At 51.0% G+C, this 23,731-nt stretch overlaps 1 protein-coding gene across 12 annotated transcripts in view; it reads left to right on the forward strand.

Moving 5' to 3' along the window:
• The window catches only part of LOC103621848 (UDP-glucuronosyltransferase 1-1-like), a 37,271-nt gene extending 17,198 nt beyond the window's left edge, over positions 1-20,073 (forward strand). For 2 of the 12 annotated variants that reach the window (XM_017743422.1, XM_017743417.1), the window contains exons 2-5: positions 16,638-16,769; positions 16,876-16,963; positions 17,696-17,915; positions 19,060-20,073. In XM_017743422.1, coding sequence (XP_017598911.1) covers positions 16,638-16,769; positions 16,876-16,963; positions 17,696-17,915; positions 19,060-19,357 — 738 coding nt within the window. In that variant the 3' untranslated portion in view covers positions 19,358-20,073. Of the gene's footprint in view, positions 1-145; positions 774-1,711; positions 2,388-2,421; positions 3,050-3,989; positions 4,512-4,552; positions 5,153-5,955; positions 6,871-11,095; positions 11,979-13,342; positions 14,272-16,637; positions 16,770-16,875; positions 16,964-17,695; positions 17,916-19,059 lie in introns of those variants that run through there. The other 10 variants (XM_017743415.1, XM_017743416.1, XM_017743425.1 and 7 more) reach the window with 10 other exon arrangements.
• Positions 20,074-23,731: the final 3,658 nt, after the last annotated feature.

Below are 23,731 nucleotides of genomic sequence, written 5' to 3' on the forward strand. Positions count from 1 at the left end.
TCGTGGTGGTGCGAGTGGGTGGGAGCCACTGGCTCAGCATGCGGGAAGTGCTGGACCTCCTGAGGCAGAAAGGACATGAAGTGGTGGTGGTGGCACCTGAAGTCACTATGCACATCAAACCATCGGAGAACTTCGTGATGAAAAGGTACTCGGTCCCCTACACACAGGAAGAGATGGACAAAGATTTCAAGGTGTTTTTACAGACTTCATTTGAAGAAGGATCTTTTCTGGAAAGATTTCTTAAAGTGTATGAAAGTATGAAAAGGCTCAGTAATATGGCAGCTGCCAGCTGTCAACATCTCCTGCAAAACAAGGAGCTCATGAGGTACCTTGAGGAGAGCAAGTTCGATGCCCTCCTTACAGACCCTGTAATACCTTGTGGGGCGATCCTGGCAGAGCATCTTTCACTTCCCTCCGTGTATTTCCTCCGAGGAGTCCCGTGTGTTTTGGATTTTGAAGCCACTCAGTGTCCCAATCCGCCGTCCTATGTGCCCAGGGCATTTTCACAACTTACAGACCATATGAGCTTTCTCCAGCGGGTGAAGAATCTGCTCTTTGACACCCAAAACCTTTTTCTCTGTGATTTTGCCATTGAACCATTCTCAAAATTGGCTTCGGAGTTCCTCAAGAGAGATGTGACTGTGCTGGATCTCTTACGGAAGGGCTCTGTTTGGCTCCTGAGGTTGGAATTTGTGTTAGACTATCCTAGACCCTTGATGCCCAACATCATTCCAATTGGAGGAGTAAACTGTGCTCACAAGGAGCTGCCTCAGGTGGGTCTGTTTTTAATATGTGCCTTGATCGGTTTCTGTGTTCAGGAGGCTCGAATTTTGTCTTGCAATAGGAATTGGGTTCCTGTTTTGGGTGCGTGAGGTGAATCCTCATGAAAGGAACTGTTGTTCACTCTCTTTCTTCCTGACTTTCCCCTTCCTGTGTAGGCAGCTGTTCCTTCTGGCTTTTAAAGGGTGTTCAGTTGGAGGGAAACACCAGGGTCGTCTGTGATGGGACATTGATTCCACCAGGAAAAGGGATCGTCTGAATTTGTGGACAGTAGGACAAAGTTTTGGATTGATGTAATGAGCAGTTCCAATGGGATGTCCCTGAAAAACATTTTGCTGGCCCCAAAGCCCAGCCCTGATGCCTGGAGCAGGTCTGGTATGGTACATCCAGCTCTGCTTGTCTGGCACTGAGGGTTTGGGTGCAGCCTTGGTGATGATGCCAAGCTTTGGGTCCCACTGATGCTGAATCAGCCATTTTCACAGTTCCTCCTGGAGAGCCTCCTCTGCTGCTCCAGTGGTGATCCTGGAGAGCTGTGTGAGTTCTTTTGCTGCCCTGGCTTTCTCTTCACTCGTGTTCCTTAGGATTGGTGTGCTGCAGGCTGGGATCACAAGGCTGCTGTGTCAATTCCACCAATCCCCGAGTGCAGAGGCAGCTGTGACATCTGACAGACATCCTCCTGTACACTCTGGCACTGGCCACCTGAGCATTCCCACAACTCCAGCACTGCTGGACACCATTGGCGCTTCGTCAGTGACAAAGCCAGAATTAGGCCCTGAATTGTTGTGTGGAAAGTCCCCCTCAAAGAGTGCTCATAAACCTCTGCTCAGAAACCTGGCATCATCCTCCAATCTCTTCTGTCTTCCCAGTCTAGAAACCCTCTTAAAGAGCTGTCCCACAGCTGCTGTGGGGTCTGGGTCTCCTGGACTGGAGTTTTCCAAGGGACAGGGAGAGGGGACAGGCCTTGCCTGGCGTGATGGAGAAGTCTCTGCTGGGCTGAATGGTGATGTCCATGTGTCATCTCCTGCATGTGACACGTGCAGAAGGTCCAGCCAGGGGGAAGGAATCCGAAGTGCAGTCCCAGAGCCACCTCTGCCTCCTTTTTAGGGCTCTCTGGACTGATCCCCTGATAGAGAGATATGAGAGTTACCTGGTGATTCTGTGGACTTGGCAGGAGTTCCATGTTTGTTCTGCAGCCTTTTATCATATCAGGGATTAAACATTTACCACCCAGCACATTAAATAAGGATCCACAGCTGGGCTGTGGCACAGATTGCTTGAAAGTGCCGAGTGGGCAGAGGTGCTTTGGTCCTGCTGGGGTTTCCTTCCTTGGAGGCCCTCACCTGATCCCTGCAGGAATGGCCCCGGGGCTCAGAGCTTCTCCACGAGCTGTGGTTCTGCTCCTGTCCCTGCTGGGTCTGGCTGCTGCTGGGAAGCTCCTGGTGGTGCCAGTGGATGGGAGCCCCTGGCTCAGCATGCGGGAAGTGCTGGACCTCCTGAGGCAGAAAGGACATGAAGTGGTGGTGGTGGCACCTGAAGTCACTATGCACATCAAACCATCGGAGAACTTCGTGATGAAAAGGTACTCGGTCCCCTACACACAGGAAGAGGCATCAAACCGTCGGAGAACTTTGTGATGAAAAGGTACTCGGTCCCCTACACACAGGAAGAGTTCGACAAACATTTCAAGGTGTTTTTACAGACTTCATTTGAAGAAGGATCTTTTTTGGAAAGATTTCTTAACGTGCATGAAGCTATGAAAAGGGTCAGTAATATGGTAGCTGCCAGCTGTCAACATCTCCTGCAAAACAAGGAGCTCATGAGGTCCCTTGAGGAGAGCAAGTTCGATGCCCTCCTTACAGACCCTGTAATACCTTGTGGGGCGATCCTGGCAGAGCATCTTTCACTTCCCTCCGTGTATTTCCTCCGAGGAGTCCCGTGTGGTTTGGATTTTGAAGCCACTCAGTGTCCCAATCCGCCGTCCTATGTGCCCAGGGGATTTTCACAACTTACAGACCACATGAGCTTTCTCCAGCGGGTGAAGAATCTGCTCTTTGACACCCAAAACCTTTTTCTCTGTGGTTTTGCCATTGAACCCTACTCAAAACTGGCTTCGGAGTTCCTGCAGCGGGAGGTGACTGTGCTGGATCTCTTACGGAAGGGCTCTGTTTGGCTCCTGAGGTTGGAATTTGTGTTAGACTATCCTAGACCCTTGATGCCCAACATCATTCCAGTTGGAGGAATAAACTGTGGTCACAAAGAGCTGCCTCAGGTGGGTCTGTTTTTAAGATGTGCCTTGATTGGTTTCTGTGTTCAGGAGGCTCGAATTTTGTCTTGCAATAGGAATTGGGTTCCTGTTTTGGGTGCGTGAGGTGAATCCTCATGAAAGGAACTGTTGTTCACTCTCTTTCTTCCTGACTTTCCCCTTCCTGTGTAGGCAGCTGTTCCTTCTGGCTTTTAAAGGGTGTTCAGTTGGAGGGAAACACCAGGGTCGTCTGTGATGGGACATTGATTCCACCAGGAAAAGGGATCGTCTGAATTTGTGGACAGTAGGACAAAGTTTTGGATTGATGTAATGAGCAGTTCCAATGGGATGTCCCTGAAAAACATTTTGCTGGCCCCAAAGCCCAGCCCTGATGCCTGGAGCAGGTCTGGTATGGTACATCCAGCTCTGCTTGTCTGGCACTGAGGGTTTGGGTGCAGCCTTGGTGATGATGCCAAGCTTTGGGTCCCACTGATGCTGAATCAGCCATTTTCACAGTTCCTCCTGGAGAGCCTCCTCTGCTGCTCCAGTGGTGATCCTGGAGAGCTGTGTGAGTTCTTTTGCTGCCCTGGCTTTCTCTTCACTCGTGTTCCTTAGGATTGGTGTGCTGCAGGCTGGGATCACAAGGCTGCTGTGTCAATTCCACCAATCCCCGAGTGCAGAGGCAGCTGTGACATCTGACAGACATCCTCCTGTACACTCTGGCACTGGCCACCTGAGCATTCCCACAACTCCAGCACTGCTGGACACCATTGGCGCTTCGTCAGTGACAAAGCCAGAATTAGGCCCTGAATTGTTGTGTGGAAAGTCCCCCTCAAAGAGTGCTCATAAACCTCTGCTCAGAAACCTGGCATCATCCTCCAATCTCTTCTGTCTTCCCAGTCTAGAAACCCTCTTAAAGAGCTGTCCCACAGCTGCTGTGGGGTCTGGGTCTCCTGGACTGGAGTTTTCCAAGGGACAGGGAGAGGGGACAGGCCTTGCCTGGCGTGATGGAGAAGTCTCTGCTGGGCTGAATGGTGATGTCCATGTGTCATCTCCTGCATGTGACACGTGCAGAAGGTCCAGCCAGGGGGAAGGAATCCGAAGTGCAGTCCCAGAGCCACCTCTGCCTCCTTTTTAGGGCTCTCTGGACTGATCCCCTGATAGAGAGATATGAGAGTTACCTGGTGATTCTGTGGACTTGGCAGGAGTTCCATGTTTGTTCTGCAGCCTTTTATCATATCAGGGATTAAACATTTACCACCCAGCACATTAAATAAGGATCCACAGCTGGGCTGTGGCACAGATTGCTTGAAAGTGCCGAGTGGGCAGAGGTGCTTTGGTCCTGCTGGGGTTTCCTTCCTTGGAGGCCCTCACCTGATCCCTGCAGGAATGGCCCCGGGGCTCAGAGCTTCTCCACGAGCTGTGGTTCTGCTCCTGTCCCTGCTGGGTCTGGCTGCTGCTGGGAAGCTCCTGGTGGTGCCAGTGGATGGTGTGATGAAAATGTACTCGGTCCCCTACACACAGGAAGAGATGGACAAAGATTTCAAGGTGTTTTTACAGACTTCATTTGAAGAAGGATCTTTTTTGGAACGATTTCTTAAAGTGTATGAAAGTATGAAAAGGGTCAGTAATATGGTAGCTGCCAGCTGTCAACATCTCCTGCAAAACAAGGAGCTCATGAGGTACCTTGAGGAGAGCAAGTTCGATGCCCTCCTTACAGACCCTGTAGGACCTTGTGGGGTGATCCTGGCAGAGCATCTTTCACTTCCCTCCGTGTATTTCCTCCGAGGAGTCCCGTGTGGTTTGGATTTTGAAGCCACTCAGTGTCCCAATCCGCCGTCCTATGTGCCCAGGGGATTTTCACAACTTACAGACCACATGAGCTTTCTCCAGCGGGTGAAGAATCTGCTCTTTGACACCCAAAACCTTTTTCTCTGTGGTTTTGCCATTGAACCCTACTCAAAACTGGCTTCGGAGTTCCTGCAGCGGGAGGTGACTGTGCTGGATCTCTTACGGAAGGGCTCTGTTTGGCTCCTGAGGTTGGAATTTGTGTTAGACTATCCTAGACCCTTGATGCCCAACATCATTCCAGTTGGAGGAGTAAACTGTGCTCACAAGGAGCTGCCTCAGGTGGGTCTGTTTTTAATATGTGCCTTGATCGGTTTCTGTGTTCAGGAGGCTCGCATTTTGTCTTGCAATAGGAATTGGGTTCCTGTTTCGGGTGGGTTGAGTGAATGCTCATGAATTTTTCTCTCCCTTTCTATTTACAGGCAGCTGTGCTGCACCTCTTCACCTCTAAAGAGGGCTCTGTTTATGCCACTTTCACTACACGTGTAAAGAGCCATTTTGTGTAAGTTTGTCTAGCTTGGTACTCTCTTAGGGAGTGACGAACAAGTCTGTGGGGCTGTCAAAGCCTTGCAGTCAGGTGTAATCCCTAATTAGCGAATTGTTGTAGTCAGCTCTGGTGTTTACTGAGAAATGCACCTCAGGCTTCCGTCCTTGTTGCCTCGCCACTTCTTTCTTTGCCAGTGACTGTTTCCGCTTCCTCACACGGGTATTTCCAAAGCTGGAATCCTGAGGAATGTGGCAGGTTGGGGGCTCTCAGGCTGAGAAGCAGTGTCTCCGTTTGCAGGCAAGTCTAGGAAATTTTGGCTGGGTGATGGCTGAGTGAGGACTAACAGCAAATTCCAGGAGTCTCAAGGGGCTAAGCTGGCTTGACAAGTCCTGCCCAAAGGTGACAGAAGTGCCAAAGGCTTTATTAGAGAAACACTGGGCGTATCTGGTGCAACCCCCACATTTATCAGCTACCTGAACTCTGCTGCTTGTTCTGCAGCCTTTTATCATACCAGTGATTACACATTCACCACACAGCAAATAAAACAAGGATCAGAAGTTAATCGGTAGCAGAGATTCCTTAAAAGTGTGGAGCAGTCTCGGGTGCTCCAGTGCTGCCGCAGATTTCCTTCCTTGGAGGCACTCGCCCATTCCCTGCAGGAATGGCCCCGGGGCTCAGAGCTTCTCCACGAGCTGTGGTCCTGCTCCTGTCCCTGCTGGGTCTGGCTGCTGCTGGGAAGCTCCTGGTGGTGCCGGTGGATGGGAGCCACTGGCTCAGCATGCGGGAAGTGCTGGAAATGCTCCAGCAGAAGGGACACGAGGTGGTGGTGGTGGCACCTGAAGTCACTATGCACATCAAGCCATCGAAGAACTTTGTGATGAAAACGTACCCAGTGCCCTTCACACAGGAAGAGTTGGATGAAGTTCCCCAAGGATTAATAAAGGAGGTATTTGAAGGAGGATCTTTTCTGGAAAGAGTTGTTAGACTTTATCAACAGGCAAAAAAAACCTCTGTTCTGTTCCTGGCCACGTGCTCGCACTTACTCCACAACAAGGAGCTCATCAGATACCTTGAAGAGAGCAAGTTTGATGCTGTCTTCACAGATCCCTTTCTCCCCTGTGGGCAGATACTGGCGGAGCACCTTTCCCTGCCATCCGTGTATTTCCTGCATCAAATTCCATGTGGTTTGGAATATCCAGCCACCCAGTGCCCCAACCCCCCTTCCTATATCCCCAGAGTATTTACAGGCCTTACAGACCGCATGACCTTCCTCCAGCGTGTGAAGAATCTGCTCTATGACATCCCAAACCTTTTCCTCTGCGATGTTGTCTTCCAACCTTACGCAGAACTGGCTTCGGAATTCCTCAAGCGGGAGGTGACCGTGCCGGATCTCCTCCGCCAGGCTTCAGTTTGGCTCATGAAGCTGGACTTTGTCTTGCACTTCCCAAAACCCTTGATGCCCAACATGGTTTTGATTAGTGGAGTAAATTGTGCTTACAAGAAGCTGAATCAGGTGGGTCACGCTCTGTTTTTTCCTGTTGTTCTTGCAGGCTTTGAAATCCTCTGGGAAGTTGAAACACGGATTTTGTGAGGAAGGTGGATTTCAAACTTCTCTTGCTTTGCACAGAGGGGCTGGTTCTGGTATCCGTGAAGGATTATCAGAGTCTAAAGGTGGAGAAAGTGTTGTATATGGAATTAGCTCTGGGAGACTCCCCATTGGTCCTGTGCCTCTGCTCCAAGCCAGTTTTGGATTGGAGTAGGCTGTCGGTGACACACTTTGATTTGAGGAGGTCTTCCTTTACCCTCTGGCTGATTTCCTCTACCATTCTGTCTTTGTTTTTTTTTTCCTTAAAGAAGGATTCTCTGTGCTTTGACTTGTCATAGACTGATCACACATTGTCATCTGGAAGGTCATTAGAGGTCTGTCTGAGAACCTCCCGTCAGAACATGTCCAGGTCAGGTTGTTCCTTTCTCTGTCTTGTCAAATTTTAAGTATCTCCCATAGTGAACACACCTTATTATATCCAAAAATTCCTTCATTCAGTCCAAATTTTCCATGTTGCAGCTTATGTTTGTTGTCTCTTGTCCTGCCACTGTCAATCTCATATTTTTGTTCCAACTTTTCATCATCTCCTGCAGTCCAGCTGTAGTGCAGCCTGTCCTGTGGCATGGGATTATCCCACTCCAGAGGCAGAACTTTGCCTTTGCTGGCCTTCATGATGCTGCCATTGGGTCATTTTTCCAGCTTGTATATCCCAGGCTAGTGATGCTCCTGAGTTAAAGTTTCATCCAGCACTGAAAAACAAAGTGCAAGTTACTTTATTCTTCTAAAATGAATGCTGGATTCATGTCAGCCTTTTTTTAATGTGTTTTCAAATAGATTTTTGCAGAGTATCATCATAGATTCTACTTTTAATAATAACTATTCCTGTTGGGTTTTTCAGCTATTTGCTTTGCAAAATGGTGAGATAAGGCTGATTTCTCAGAAAAAGCCCAATCTCACACAGTAAAAACAGAGCGTTTTTAAGAGGATTCAAACTTGGCACTCAGGCTAGAAAAGCAGAGATGGAATAAAATGCAGCTAAACCTATGAAAAGAATTATGACAGAGGTCTATAAAATCTGGAAAATCAGAGCTAAAGGTGCAAGGGGAACTGATATTTTCTCCCAGTATTCGTCCTGTGACTAACACTGAAATGCAGCAAGCTTACAGCAAACAAAGGGGAGTATTTTTTCACACCGTGCCCAAAAAAACCCCAAATCAGCCTCTCAAGAGCCGCAGATTTTCTTTTTTGTAGACAAACCCTTGGAATTCAGAAGGGATATAGGGGGTCAATAAGAGGTACAGGCTGCCTGCCAGGATTTGTAGGCTTAGAGGAGAGATAATCATGGATTCCCTTAGCTCGGATATTTGCTGTACCGTTTCCAGCTTACAACCTTGGCACTCAGCTCTGTACTTTAGCTTGACTTTCTCCTGCAATCTCACCTTTGGAATGGGCTGGACTTGTGGACTTCAGTCTCTGCCCTCATAAACACATGCAAAGGGTGTTCGTGTGCTGCTCAAAATCCAGTGTCACAACTTTTATGAACTTCTGCTGAACTTTCCTGAACCTTTTTTTTTTTTTTTTTAAACTCTTCTGAACTTGGCCTCGAGGGTTTGGCTTGAGGGGTTTTTTACCTCTTTAGTGTCGTTTTATAAGGTTTTGTCGTAGTGTCTCACACATGATACACGTTTGGCTGAAATGTTAGCAGAACTTAGTGATTATGTATCAAATAGGAGATTTGAGAGGCCTTTATGCAGGGTAAGAGTGTGTTTGCAACTCTGACTTTACTACCTGAGTGTGTACTGCCACCTTATGGCTTGTTTAATGCTGCTTCACCTTCCCTCTCACTACCTGAGATCTTTTTACCACACGAATGTGGAAATGGAGTCCTGGCAGGTAAGAATCCCTTCCCTCCACGTCCTGTAGTTTTTGGTCTTTCAGTGCTACCCCACTGCCAGCTACAGGCAGAGTTTGCTTCACCAGCTGCAGAATGGGACTGCATCAAATAATGGAATTGTTAAGGTTGGAAAAGCCCTCTAAGATCAGTGTCCAACCATTCCCCCAGCACTGACAGGTCCACCACTAAACCGTGTCCCCAAGTGCCACATCCACACATTTTATGAACGCTTCCAGGGATGGTGACTCCAGCACTACCCTGGACAGCCCCTTCCAGTGCTTGACAACCCTTTCCATGAAGAAATTTGTCCTAATATCCAATCTAAACCTCCCCACGGATGTCTGAAATTCCTTCCTATTTAGTGCATTTTCTGTAAACATTACAGTCCTTCTTGCTGGCTTATAAGAATCCCTTTTCTTTGATAGGCCCCGTGGAGAACCTCCTCTCCATTTTAGGACACATTTAGTCTTAATCTTGGAATAACACTTAGGATTAGCCTTGGAGTATCCTTACCACACTCAGGTGCCTTGGGCAAAGGTAGCCATTTCATGGATCAGCTCTCCCATCATTCCTACCTGCTCCAAGAGAAGTCTTCCAAGCCTGGAGAAACTGCTCAGAGTTCACTCTGTTAAGGCATGCTTGCTTGGGGGGTCTAAAAGAATCTCTCTTCTCCAGCCAGCTCCTGTTCAGGTACCGTTCTTGTGTCTTGTATTGCTTTTGTAAACTTGCAAACATTTGGCATCCGGTTTTTCCATATCCATGTGGAATATGCCTTCATATCAGGTGAGATCTGCTTGGCCAGGCCCTTCTCTTAGGTACAAATTACAGATACCAGCTTTTCTGGGTTTATCTTGAAAGTTGTCCCATGCCTTTGCCCGTGCTCCCTATCCCAGAACTTCGCGCTGTTACAGGGACCCTTTGTCTAAACCTTGGGTTCCCATTGCATCCCTTGCTGCAGCTTCAACCCAGGCTCTCAGGAATAACTGGGCACTTAAATGCCATTCCAATCAACCTGATTTAGATATCTAAAGAAGTCCTTGGAGTGGGACTGTCTTCCACATCAGATCGACCGTGTCAGACAGGCAAACCTGCAAAACTTCAGGGGTAAAAGGCTTTTTCCAAATTTTCAGTCCAGGTCTCTCAAACTGCTGTTCGTTGCCCTGATTTATTTAGTGCTACCCAGAAGAGCTTGGCTCAGTCATCGGGAGGAATTTCCTCACAGAAAGGGTTGTGAGGCCTTGGAACGGGCTGCCCAGGGCAGTTTGGAGTCCCCATCCCTGGAGATGTCCAAAGGACGTGGACGCGGCCCTCAGTGCTCTGGGCTGGGTGATAAGGTGGGGTTGGTCCCAAGTTGGACTTGATGGTCTTGGAGGGCTTTTCCAGCCTCAATGTTCTGTGGTTCTGTGATCAAGATCAGGACTCTAATGTGGGTTTGGTGGGTTTTTGTCTTAAAAATCTCATAGCACTGGCAGAAGCACCTCAGGAACTGTTCTCCTGTTCTTCTGGTGAGCACAGGAGATGAGCTTGGACTTTCCTTGGCTCATACCACAGCCAAACCTTCCGAACTTTGGGAAAGGGACTGTAATTAAGAACTTTGAAACCCATTTCTGTCCTGTAGCCTCTCACTCCTGAACTCCCATGGCCCCTCTTGAGCAAGAACCACATCCTCTGCTGCATCATTGCTTTTCAGAAAGATGTTTGGCCTCGAGCCACTCACCTATGATGGCCCCTCTTGAGCACAAACTGTTTTCTGCTATATCACTGTTTTGCTAAAAAAGGTGAAAGGTGGTTGGTTAATGTGTTACCCGAACTTTGGTGACTCCGCTGCTCCACATGCCAGCTCCTGCTTGCTGTGGAGAGCATTCTCTGTGAACCTTCCTGAGCAAAGGTTGGAGGTTTAGGTCTTCCATGTCAACAGTGCAACACAATTCTTGTAGCATAAGCTCTGTGGAGAAGTTCAGTGGCCATAAATTTTGATTCCTGACTTCAATCTTGCCTGGGACAATCAAGTGCACAGTGAGCCACTTGAAGCAACCCTGACACAGCAAAACCCCTCCACAAACAGCTGCTACCTCTGCTAATCAATGGCCCTGCTGGTTGTTCTGAATCATTCAAGATAACGTAAATGCATGGAAAAGCTTCTTTAGGTGGCTTGATAGCACTTTAATCAAGTCTTTTATCAGCAACGTGGTTTTCGAACTCCAATAACCTGTCTCAGTAAACATTTTGTAGAGATAAACATTAAAGTCCAGCACGATATAAGTGAGGTGCAAGGAGACTTTGCTTCATCTGCTGCTGAATAAAGCAAGGAGGAACAGCTCCTTTCTCTTGCTGCCCCATGACAGTTATGTGGAGGCACCAGGTGCATGCTGGGCTTGTGCTCTTCCTTGCTTTCTGGAGTCTGGCAGACGGTGGGAAGGTCTTGGTGGTGCCTCAGGATGGAAGTCACTGGCTGAGCATGCGCATGGTCCTGGAGAAACTCTGGGAGAAGGGGCACGAAATCGTGGCCGTGGTTCCTGATGCTGCCTTGCTCTTGAAAAGCCCCCAATCCTTCACCATCAAAACATACTCGGTGCCTTACACCCAGGAGTTTGTGGATCAACAGTACCAGGAGCTGGGAACAAAGAGCTTTGAGTTAACGCTCTCAGTTTTACTCAGCAACATCTCAAAGATGACCGACATGTTCTCTTCCGCTTGTCGGCATCTCTTGTACAACAAAGAACTCATGAGGTACCTCCAGGACAGCAAATTTGATGCCATCATGATGGACCCTGTGCTGCCCTGTGGGCCAATTCTGGCCGAGTATCTCTCTCTCCCCTCCGTGTACTTCATGCGTGGCCTTCCGTGTACCTTAGACTACAAAGCCACGCAGTGTCCCAGCCCTGTATCCTACGTGCCCAGGACTTTCTCATCCAGTTCTGACCACATGACATTCCCGGAGCGCGTGAAGAACTTCCTGATCGGGCTCTCAGAGCCTTTGCTTTGCCACCTGTTTTATCTGAACTACGAGAGCTTGGCCTCCGAGTTCCTGCAGAGGGAGGTAACAATGCAGGAGCTGTTCAGCCGAGCATCGGTTTGGCTGATGAGATACGACTTTGTTTTTGAGTATCCGCGCCCCATCATGCCCAACATGGTCTATATTGGAGGCATCAACTGTCTGCAAAAGAAGCCCCTCTCAAAGGTTTGTTGTTGCTTACCCCGAGGCTGGTGTTGGTGCTTGTCTGAGATGGGCTTTTCTTAAGTGTTTCCTGCAGTGATATTCGTGCTTGAGTGCGATCGAATCCCAGGATGGCACGGGAGTGGGAATCTTAGGCTTTGAGAGATGAGCACAAGGATTGCTGAAGGGTTTCTCTCCAGGACAGCTTAGGTCGAGTTGTCCCCATCATGTTAGACACACATGGCATGCTCTGTGTCCAGGTAAATGACAAAATACTTCTAGGTCACAGGATTTAATATTCCTAAGGGAGGTGGAATGCCAGTTAATCGCAGGAGACCTGACTGGGCAAAAACTGGAAATGTGGAATTAACTCTGTGAATATACCCGGGCACTTCTGCTGTGCCACAGAACATGAAGCTGGGGGAAGCACAGAACATCAGGGCAGGGTTAGGTTGGATATCAGGGAAAGGTGCTTCCCTCAGAGGGTGCTGGGCACTGCCCAGGCTCCCCAGGGAATGGGCACGGCCCCGAGGCTGCCAGAGCTCCAGGAGCTGCCAGGGATGCCCAGGGTGGGATTGGTGGGGTGGCTGTGCAGGGCCAGGGGTTGGATGGGATGATCCTTGAGGGCCAGGATATTCCAAGTGAGGATATTCCATGATTCCATGTGCGCCAACAGCCCTAAACTAGGGGCGTGCAAAGACGGCAGAGGGAGCTCTGTTGCCTCTGGATTTGCACAAGCAGCAGTGCAAGATAGCAGATAAGAGGATGGTTGGGAAAGGAAGCCTTCAGGACTGTAACTACTCTGCCTCCTTCAGATCTGCCTCGTGCTGTGCAAACAATGCAGATGTTCCTGGTTCATTCTGCTTTCAGACCGCTGTGGTGTGGAACAGCAGGAGTTATTGCTGAGTTTACAGCATACTTCCTACTGTAAACTCAGGGCTTTCACTGGGATAACTGCCGTGATAGAGCAACAAGTCTGGAGATAAACTTTTCCAACCCAGTCTATATCAAACTTCTGTCAATCTTTGCTTCTTGGTCACAATCCAGGGGCACAGAGCAATCCAAAGGTCCAATTTGTGCTGAGTTCCGTGTCCAATCAGTGCAGTGGACTCAAGGCAGGGGGTTGAACATTAACTAGATGTCAATGATGTAGTGATTGCTGGCTCAGTCCCATTCATGGCTCTCATTCAGCCTCTCAGCCCCAGAGGCTGTTGGTCACTCTTCCCTCCTGGCTCAGTCCAAATGTTCAACTTCACCTCGCAGCACCCACTCACTGAGAGCCTTCCCTGTGCACAGATGATAAACCCAGTATTTACCCACAGTTAAAAATTACCCCAATTTCTGCCTGTTAAAAATTAAACCCCCACCTTAGTTAAAATTCAAGTGGGAAGCTCCCTGCAATCCATTCCTCATGCCCGGCTGCAGTTTCACCGCTGTTTAAACCTTCGCTGGTGGCACCAGGGAAATGGTTTCTCCAAAGCCAGCGTTTCTTTCTCCTGCCCCTTGGGCTGTGGTTTTCCTGCTGCTGTGGGCCTCTTGTGACGGTGGGAAGCTCTTGGTCATACCCATCGATGGCAGCCACTGGCTCAGCATGCGCCCAGTCGTGGAGAAGCTCAGGGACAAGGGACACGAAATTGTGGTGGTTGCGCCGGAGATAAATTTGCGGATCCAGTCATCCCCTCTTTACACCTTGAAAACCTACCCCGTGTCCTACACCAGGGAGTTTGTGGAGGCAGAGTTTAAGCAGATGGGCCACAGGAGTTTCACACCTCAGCCCTTCTTGGAAAAACTCTCCAAAATAGCCAATTTTACAAGCATGTTCTTGGATTCCTGCAAACGCCTCCTGTCCGACAAAGAGCTGATCCGGTACCTCGAGGGAAGCGAATTTGATGCCGTCTTCATGGATCCCTTCTTCCCCTGTGGGCAGATACTGGCGGAACATCTGTCCCTGCCCTCCGTGTACTTCCTGCGGGGGCTGCCGTGCAGCCTGGAATTCCAGGCCACTCTGTGTCCCAGCCCTCCTTCCTACGTCCCGCGGTTCTTCACGCGCTCCACGGACCGCATGTCCTTCCTGCGGCGCCTGGCCAACCTCCTGGCCACCCTGGGCAGCTCCCTGGCCTGCTCTGTCCTTTATTCCCCCTATGATCCCTTGATCCGGGAATTCCTGCAGCGGGAGGCGACCGTGCCCGAGCTGTTCGGCCACGCCGCTGTTTGGCTCATGAAATACGACTTTGTCTTTGAGTACCCCAGGCCCCTCATGCCCAACATGGTCTTGGTCGGAGGCATAGGCTGCACTCGGGAAAACCGATTATCCCAGGTTAGTTCCCGTTTTTTTCCCCCCGGCCCGAGTTTAGCTGTGGGTGCGCTGTGAGCTCTGTCCAGGAGATGGAGCTCCCAGGCTGGAATAAATAATGCCGCGTGAAAGTGGCTGGGAATGCGTTTTGCTCCTCTGCATCCCTTGAGCAATGAGGAAAAGTTACTTTGTGCTACACCTCTGCATTCCCAGACAAACCTGCGCCAAAAAAAAAAAAAAAAGGGGCTTTTTCTCTTCCATTCTTTCCTGTCTGTTTCCATTCCCTTTTCCTTTTTCCTGTCTACAGCTTCCTTAAGAGGGAGAGTGGAGGGGCAGCTCCAATCTCTGCTCTCTGCAACAGGGACAGGACCCAGGGAACGGCTGGAGCTGTGCCAGGGGAGGATCAGGCTGGATCTCAGGGAAAGGTTCTTCCCCCAGAGGGTGCTGGGCACTGCCCAGGCTCCCCAGGGAATGGGCACGGCCCCGAGGCTGCCAGAGCTCCAGGAGCGTTTGGACAGCGCTGCCAGGGATGCCCAGGGTGGGATTGGTGGGGTGTCTGTGCAGGGCCAGGGGTTGGATTCCATGATCCTTGTGGGTCCCTCCCAGCTCAGGAGATTCCATGGACTTCAGAGAGTTCAGGCAGGCCCGAATGAAATCCCCACCACCAGCAGAGCAGCACTTCTACTTTTGTGGAAAATACTGTGCACTGCAACTGTATTTTGCTTCAGCTGTGCCAGACTTCCTCATATTAAGGGATGTCTCCCTCTTTCCATTAAGAAATCCTCCTAATTCTCTTATCTTTTCATGAGTGGCCACTGCAGATATTTCCTAAAGGTATGAGCAGGTGCTGATTAAAACCACTGCTAAAATAACCTGCAAATCCCCAAAGCAGGGCTGCAAAAAGTTCCCTCATAGGAGGAGTGCTTCTGAGCAGAAAGTCAGACCTTGGAACTCAAAAACATCTTAAAAAACAAAGTAAAACTGCTGTGACTGGTCCCACAGAATATAAATAGGGCTAAATATGCCTCTAGACAGCCACAAAAATATGGAAAAGAGCATACACCGACAGAGTCAGTCTCTGTTGTCCCTGCCCATGGCAGGGGGTTGGAATGAGAGGATTGTTAAAGTCCCTTCCAACCCAAAGCATTCCATGGTTCTCTGGTTATCCCCTCAGATCCCAGAGATAACACGGCAATTGCCAGACTTACAGGGACATTTAGTTCATTGTATTGCACTTATTTAACTCTGACGCCTGCAACAGTTTCCTCCAGTTTTGCCTTTCCTTCCTTGGCTTGACCAAACATTTTTCTATTTCAAAGAATTTTTGCTCCAGCCTTGGGCTGTTTTTTCTGCTTCATCGGAATCCTTTTGTTCCTGGCTTCCAGTGCTACATCTCCTCCTATTATTTAAATCACTCAAACAAAATAGAGACAAAACTGGCAGCAGTTCAGTGTTATCACACCCAAAGCAGATACAATCAATCCAGATATTAGAAATGTGAGTTACCTGCCGTCAGAAGCCTTCTCCAGGATTTTAATTCTCTCTTGTAGCTGTGTGGCCTGAAAAGAAGAACATCAAGGAAAAAAAAAAAAAAAGAAAACAAGCTCTAAATCCAGACTTGGGTTAAATGTGCCCATTTTTATTTCCCCAGGACTTACTCTTCTGTAGGATCATAGAATGGGTTAGGTTGGAAAGGATCTTAAAGCCTGTCCAGTTCCACCCCATGCCATGGGTAGGGACACCTCCCACTGTCCCAGGATGCTCCAACCTGGCCTTGGGCACTGCCAGGGATCCAGGGGCAGCCACAGCTGCTCTGGGCACCCTGTGCCAGGGCCTGCCCACCCTAACAGCCCCAAACTTCTGCCCAATATCTAACGCAAATTTTCCCACTTTTAGTTTGAACCCATTACTCCCTGTCCCATCACTGCAGTTCCTCATGAAGAGTCCTTCTCCAACTTCCTTCTGGGCCTCTTCAGGCACTGGAAAGGGGCTCTGAGGTCTCCACACAACCTTCTCTGCTCCAGGCTGAACAGCCCCAATGTCCCAGCCTGTCCCCGCAGGGGAGGTGCTCCTATCTCCTTGTGGACTCCATGGTTCTCCTCTGGACTTGCTCCAACAGTTCCATGTCCTTCCCACGTTGACAACCTCGGAGCTGGATGCAGGATTGCAGGTGTGGTCTCACGAGAGGGGGAGAATCCCCTCCCTGGACCTGCTGGCTGTGCTGCTTTGGATGCAGATCTGTCACTAACAACTCATTTTCCTGATCCTCATTTTGTTGTGCTCACTGCTTCTTTTGTTGCCTTTCCAGAGAGTTTTGCCGGAGCATGGCAGCAATTCCAGTCTCTGAGAAGAGAAGGGACTTTGACTAAAGGCTTGCTTTCCCTTGGCAGGAATTTGAAGCCATGGTGAACGCCTCTGGAGAACACGGCGTCGTCGTCTTCTCGCTGGGCTCCATGGTCTCCGAGATTCCCATGAAGAAAGCCATGGAAATCGCCGAGGCGTTGGGAACAGTCCCTCAGACGGTACCATCTCCCTCCTCCCCTTCCAGCAGAGTAGCTCCCCGCTGTTCTCAGGTCTGCCCTCCCTTCTCCTGCTGGCGTCTGACGCGGGCTTTGCTCCCCTTGCCAGGTCCTGTGGCGGTACACGGGCAAGGCCCCCCCCAACCTGCCCAAGAACGTGAAGCTCGTCAAGTGGCTGCCTCAGAACGACCTCCTGGGTAGGTCTGGCACACCTGGGCTGACTCCAGCATGGTGCTGGTACTCCAGGGCTGCTGCTGTGAGGCCCCAAGGGCATCGTCTGTGGGTCAGGTGTGAGTTACCACCCCCCGACCCATCACTGTGGGTCACAAACCTTCCTTGCAGCCTTTGCTGTTGGGGCCAGGGCTTGTCCTTCAGGAGCTGAGCTGGAAAGTGCTGAATTATGAGACAGCTCTGTTTGGAAAGGTTTTCCAACACTTGAGTACCAGTCAGAAATGGGAGTCTTAATGTCTGACTAAGCAGTCTCAACACCTGGCTGTGTTTTTGTCCTGTCTTCTGGCCTGAAAAGGAAATTTATGGTCCTCAAGTGAGCACTTCCAGACAGGTCTTTGGGCTTTTAAAGTGGTGGAATTGCTGCCAGGAAAGCACATGTTGGTTAGAGACCAGGCTGGGCTGTGAGAGAGATTCACAGCCGTGGAAGAGATGGTAAAAAAGTAATCGATGGTAACGTCCTTTTTAGCCTCTCCTGGCTCTGGTTTAATCCTAAAGTCAGAGAAGCCTTGGAGGATTACCCAAAACCAAGACAGAGGTCTACAACCTTCCAATCCCTACATCTGGCCACACTCACAACAGCCCCAAATCCTTGACTTACCCCAGCCACGGCCCTCTTTCGTGCAGGTTTTTCCCCCAGGGATGTGTTGCTGGGAGCCACTCATTCCAGGAGCTAAGCAAGCCTGCGTTTCCCTCCACAGCCCACCCCAAGACCCGTGCCTTTATCACCCACGGAGGCTCCCACGGGGTCTATGAGGGCATTTGCAACGCGGTGCCCATGGTGCTGATGCCTCTGTTCGGGGACCAGATGGACAACGCCAAGCGAGTGGAGTCCCGCGGCGCAGGGCTGACCCTCAACATCCTGGAGATGACTTCCAACGACATTTCCACTGCCCTGAAAGCTGTGATCAACGATAAAAAGTCAGTACCAGAGGCACAGCCTTCCTCCCTCTTGCTGTGTGGCCCCAGCACGTTCACTACCAGCTTACCACGAGGTTTCTCTGTCCCTAAATGGCTTCTTTTATCAAAATTAGGGATTTGATAGCAGCTTCTTCCGTGGAGGAGCTGATGCTCTCCCTGGGTTAACTTCAGGCTGTCCCCTTTAGGAGACAAGGAGTGGCTGAGAGGGGAGGATGCAGGGATCAGGGGGAGATGGGCTACGAATGCAATGAAAGAAATCAGTTTGCCAAAAAACTGTGCCACCTTCTTGAAGCCAAGGCAGTGACACACAGGGCTTTGACACAAGTGGCAAACAGCTTTTGTTCCCAAACCTGTGCTGGCACAGGTCAGTGGGGAGCCTGAAAAGGGTTTATCTAAGGTATTTATCACTCATTCATCTCACAGGTGAGTTTTCTTAGACATTCCTCCCCCCAGTGCTCGTAAGGAGTTCTGTGAGCACAGGGAGCTGCTGCCTGGCTCAGCAAGGCTGGACAGTCCCAGCACAGAGCAGGAGGAACGTGCAGGGATAAACTGAGGAGGAATTTCAGGGAACATCACAGCGCTGCAGTCAGCACACCCAAGGGGTTTGAAGGCAGCACAGAGATTTCCTTCAGACATAAGGAAATGCTCTCTTTCCAGGATGCCAAGGGCTAAGAAACTCCATCACATTCCTGAGAAACAGCAGCTTATTGACATTGTTTCCTAAGCAGTTTTTATGGCAATAATAGCACTAATAGCAGTAATACTACTACAATTACTACTAACAGCAGTAATAATAATGCAGCTGGAAAAGCTGGCCAGCCTTTCTACCCCCAGTCTCCCATTTCAGCCAGAGACCTTCACCCCAGAGGTTTTGCTGAGAGCTCAAACTAAGCTTTCCCTCTTTTTTTTCTGTCACTGGAAACAGCACTTCCTGGGCCCGTAACTTTGTCATTGTCCTTCCCAAGGGACTCAGTAGCACAAGAGCCCAGAGAAGCTGCTGGAAGTGTTCTGCACAGGGTTTGGAACAACCTGGTCAGGTGGAAGGTGTCCCTGCCCATGAGGGATGAGCTTTAGGGTCCTTCCACCCCATCCCCCCCCGTGATTCCGTGTTTGCCCCCCCCCCCCCACCCCCTTCTCTCGGCAGGTACAAAGAGAACATCCAGCGCCTCTCCGACCTGCACCTGGACAGGCCCCTCCACCCCCTGGACCTGGCTGTGCACTGGGTGGAGTTTGTGATGAGGCACAAGGGGGCCCCTCACCTGCGCCCCGCTGCCCACGACCTCAACTGGGTGCAGTACCACTCGCTGGACGTCATCGCCTTCCTGGCGGCCGTGGTGCTCCTCGCCCTCTTCATCTCCTTCAAGTGCTGCCTCTGCTGCTGCCGCAGGTGCTTCTGCAAGAAGGGCAGGACGAGGAAGGCGGCCAAAGCCAAGTCCCACTAACACCTGGAAGCAGCAGTAGGTGCCAAAGCTCCTGCTCCAGAGCAGCAGCGGGGTCAGAGAACAGCTCAAATTTCACTGCGATAAATGAAACACTGCGATTGTCAGGCGAGGAACGATAGGGATCCTTTGAAACAGCACCACGAGAAGGGTTGTTCCACTGATCTAATTTTGGCCTTTTAATTAAGAATGGGTTGTTAAAAATGCCTTGGCTAGGAGTGCTGCAGTCACTTGGGAAGGTCTGAGTGTGAAATCCAAGGCTCCTGGCTTCCACCTCTCGGTGTGCAGAGGACTCTCAGTGACTTTTCCTTTTGACCTTGACATGCAGCAGAGATACAGAAGGATTCTGGATGACTTTAGGAGAACCATCTGGTGAGATTTCTGTTTGAAATCTCTGTGTGGCTGCTGTTGTAGGAGAGGCAAACATTGCACACTCACAGTTGCTGTCAGGCAAACCAAGCTCGATGCACTTCTTCGTGTGCGTTTACAAGACCCTGAACAAAACCAAGGTTTCTGGCAGGGAAGCTGCCAGGGAAGCACTGATGTTTCCCCCAAATTCCCCATCAGGCAGATGTGCCGTACCTGGAGCTCACCTGCTGGTGAGGAGACCTTTGTAGGCATTGCTTATAAACCCCAACTAATTTGCTCTTTGGAAGTGATTCTCAGGGAAAGGCCCCAAACCCCAGCCCTACAAATAAACCCCAAACGCTGAAAGTAAAGGCTCCTGTGTTGTCTGTCTTGAGAGAAATGGGGAAAATGCTTGTTTGTTCATGGAAAAAGAGCTGGAGAAGGGACAGGTTCAATCCCCCATGGTGTGAAAGCCGCCTTGAGACCCAAAACCCCTTCCCAGCGTTCCTGCCCCGCTGCCTGGTGACTTGGTCCATGCTGAGAGGTGGCATCCTGAGGCTGCCAGAGCTCCCAGTGAATATTCCGGGCTCAGAACTGGGGTATCCCAGTAGCTCAGAGCAGCACAGGTGTCCTGCTGAGTCCCTGCTGCTGCTGCTCTTTTTCTCTGGCTGTTTGGAAAAGCAGAAATTTCAGAGGAAGCTGTGAAGTTCGAGGCGGTCTCCGTCCTCAGCCTGTCCCCAAATCTCCTGGACGCCCACCCCACTCAGCACTGTGGCTTTGCTGCCCCTGCTCCTGCCCACCACAAACAGAAGGAGACCTTTCTTTGGGGTGTGCAGACCCCCCATGGTGTGTGAGGGCTGCCCTGCTTTGAAAACGCAGCTCCTGCAGCTCCACGCGTTCCTGAGGTGACAGCTCTGGCTGTCCCCGTGGTTCTGGTGACAGCATGGAAAGGAGACCCTGCCAGACCTCTCAGTGCTGTCACAGCACAGTCACGGTGCCTTCAGTCCCCTCTGAGCATCCCTGGCTCCCAGCAGCATCCAGTGCCAAAACAAAAACCACTTTAAAATGCTCTTGAGGAGAAGTTCTCCGAGTGCCCTGCTGCAAACTGGCTCTGCATCAACCCAGTGAGTTTCTCTGCGTGGGCAAGGGGAAAACTCTCTGATTTCAGACCAGAGCAGCACAAATAAGAAAACAAAAATCCATTAAAATACCCTAATTGCAGCTCCAACCCCCTTGTGCAGGGCAAGTAAAACTAAAAGGAAGCAAGTAGCAAAATGCCCATCCCACGACTTACTTCGTTTTTTAACACAGCCGAAGGAAATCAAGCAGAAACCAGGCGTCCTCCTCTCCCTCCCTTCGCTCTCCTCACCCTTGCTGCTTTATCCTGCTCTTTATTTTCCCTGGGAGAAAGGACGTGTGGGGCCGGGGCTGGAGAAGCACCCCTGTGCCCAGCAGAGGACACTCTGGGATCATCCACAGGCAGGAGCAGGGAAAAGGCCACACTTCCCTCCAAGCCAGCCCGGGAGGGTGGCTGGAACTCCCCAGGAACTCGTTTATCCCCCTGTGCTCCCGGAATATGGACACTGCTGCCAGGAGAGCATTTCCAGAGCCAATTGGGAGCCAAAGCACTTGAGACAAGTGGCTCTGGTGGAGAGGAAGGAGCTGGATCATCAGCACAGCTCGGTGCCCCCATTCCCAGGGGAAGGGTTAATCAGGGGATGATGTCCCCTCTTATTGCCCCTTAACTGGGGCCATACAGAGCCAAAAACCAGGGCAAGAGCCTCCAGCCCAGCTTCCCTTGCTGGGAGTTGGAGAATTCCAACATCCACAGCCCATCTGAGACTGGGGCACCTCCCTGAAAGGGGAAACTGAGGCAGGGCCAACCATTGCTCCTCTCCCCGAGCTTCCCAGAGCCCCAGGCACTGCAGGCTGAGCTTTTCCAGCAAATCCTTCTAATCTCTGGGAAAAGGCAGCAGCAGCCAAAGTGCCCTCGCTGCCCTTGGAGAACGGGGGTACAAACACCTCCCACCTCAGCACTACCGAGCTCTCAGGTAAACCCTCCCCGGAGCTTGGTGATTTCTGCTCCCACCCAGGCACCTTTTGAGTGTTTTTCTTATTTTTCCCTGGATTTTAACATCCTGTAAGTCTGGGAAAGAGATAGTGCTGCTTCCCAGCTCTTCTGGACTGCTCAGACCCACCCCAGCTGCAAAACACAGCCACGAGGCTCTTTGGGTTTGGGATGGGGCACAGCAGCCCTGGCTCCAGCGGGAGGATGCAGCCGGCATCTCTCCCTGCTTCCCACCAGCCACACCATGGGAAATGACAGGAATTGCTGGCATTTTTCTGCAGCCACAGGGTTCCTCAGCCTCACCCCAGCCCTCAAGGGCCACAGTGAGGTTTTTCCACTGCCATGGGAGCTCTGGGCGGATCTTGGGCTCCTCCAACTCACCAGTGTGGGGGTCCATGGAGACCCCTGCCCCCCAGGGACACACCAGGGTCTCCAAGCCCCAATGTCCAGCCTGGCCTTGGGCACTGCCAGGGATCCAGGGGCAGCCCCAGCTGCTCTGGGCACCCTGTGCCAGGGCCTGCCCACCCTCACAGGGAACAATTCCTTCCAATATCCCATCTAAACCCATTCTCTGTCAGCTGAAAGCCATTCCCTTTTAGAAATACATCCTTATAAATATCCTGGTTATCCACAGGCACAGGAACACTCCATCTTCCTTACCTGTGCAGGGCTCCACCCACAGGTGAGTCCCTTGCCCTGGACACTCTCACTTGTATGCTGAAATTAATTATTTAACTTATTTCTTCTATCATCTACCTTTCAGGTGGCTTTGTGGAAAGTAAATACTCACTGCTGCTGGTACCCAGCCACGACTCCTGGTTGGGGAGGTTTGCCAGGAACTCATTTCCCACTCTGGAAATCATGGAAGCACGGTAGGGGAAGATGTGGAGTGCATCCCACTTCCCTGAGGAAGGAGTGTGGGTGAGGGAAGCCAACCTGCCAGGAGCAGCACCAGCCTCATTGAACAGAAACCACCCAAACTCACCCCAAACCCACAAAAAAAGTGGCTTTGGGATGGCAGCTGTGCTGGTCCAGCCTGGGGAGCAGTGCAGGACTGATGCTGTGGGAATAACCATGGGAAGTGGTCCAGAACGTGCCTTGGCCCCTGCATCATCCCCCAGAGTTATCCCTGCAGCATTCCAGAGGGTTTGGCACTGGAGATGTCCCATCCCACGGCAGCCTAGGGCCCTGGCACTGCCTGAGGGGCACAGGGAGCTGGCAGCAGCAAGCCCAGGCACTTTTAGCTGGAGCAGCCACCGAGCCCTTGCATTAATTCTCACCTGCAGAGGTGTTTCTAGGAGTTATTTATAGGAGAGTGGGATGAAACCTGGGGAAAAGGGATTGCCAAAAGGTCTGACATGAAAGGCAGGACAGACTCTCCCTGCACGGGAGGAACGTGCTCGGCTGAACCCGGAGAGGAGCGAAGTGCCCCAGCTGCAGGAGTGCAGCTCCGTGAGCCAGGGAATGCTTCACCTTGGAAAAGAGCTCCAAGGACATCGAGTCCAGCCCTTAACCCAGCTAAACCACGTGTGTCCCCACAGCCACATCCCCGTGTTCCTTCAACACCTCCAGGGATGGGGACTCCACACCACCCTGAGCAGTTCCAAGGCCTGAGCACCCTTTCCATGCAGAAATTCCCACTGATGTCCACCCTGCCCCTCCCCTGGCCCAGCCTGAGGCCGTTCCCTCTCCTCCTGTCCCTGTTCCCTGGGAGCAGAGCCCGATTTCCCCCCCGGCTGCCCCCTCCTGTCAGGGACTTGTGCAGAGCCAGGAGGTCACAGCTCACACACAAAGCCACTGTCACACAACTCTGCTGTGACAGGAACCACCGAGGGCTCCCAGCACCAATTCCCTTTCTTTTAAGGAAGGGTGAAAGGTCTCACATCTGATTGCTTAGGATGATAAAAGCGAGTCATCAAGCAAATCCCAAATCCCCCCAGCCAGCTCCTGCCTGGATTTTT

Source organism: Corvus brachyrhynchos, unplaced genomic scaffold (genome assembly GCF_000691975.1).
Source record: "Corvus brachyrhynchos isolate BGI_N302 unplaced genomic scaffold, ASM69197v1 scaffold79, whole genome shotgun sequence".
In the NCBI taxonomy this organism is placed as follows: Eukaryota; Metazoa; Chordata; class Aves; order Passeriformes; family Corvidae; genus Corvus; species Corvus brachyrhynchos.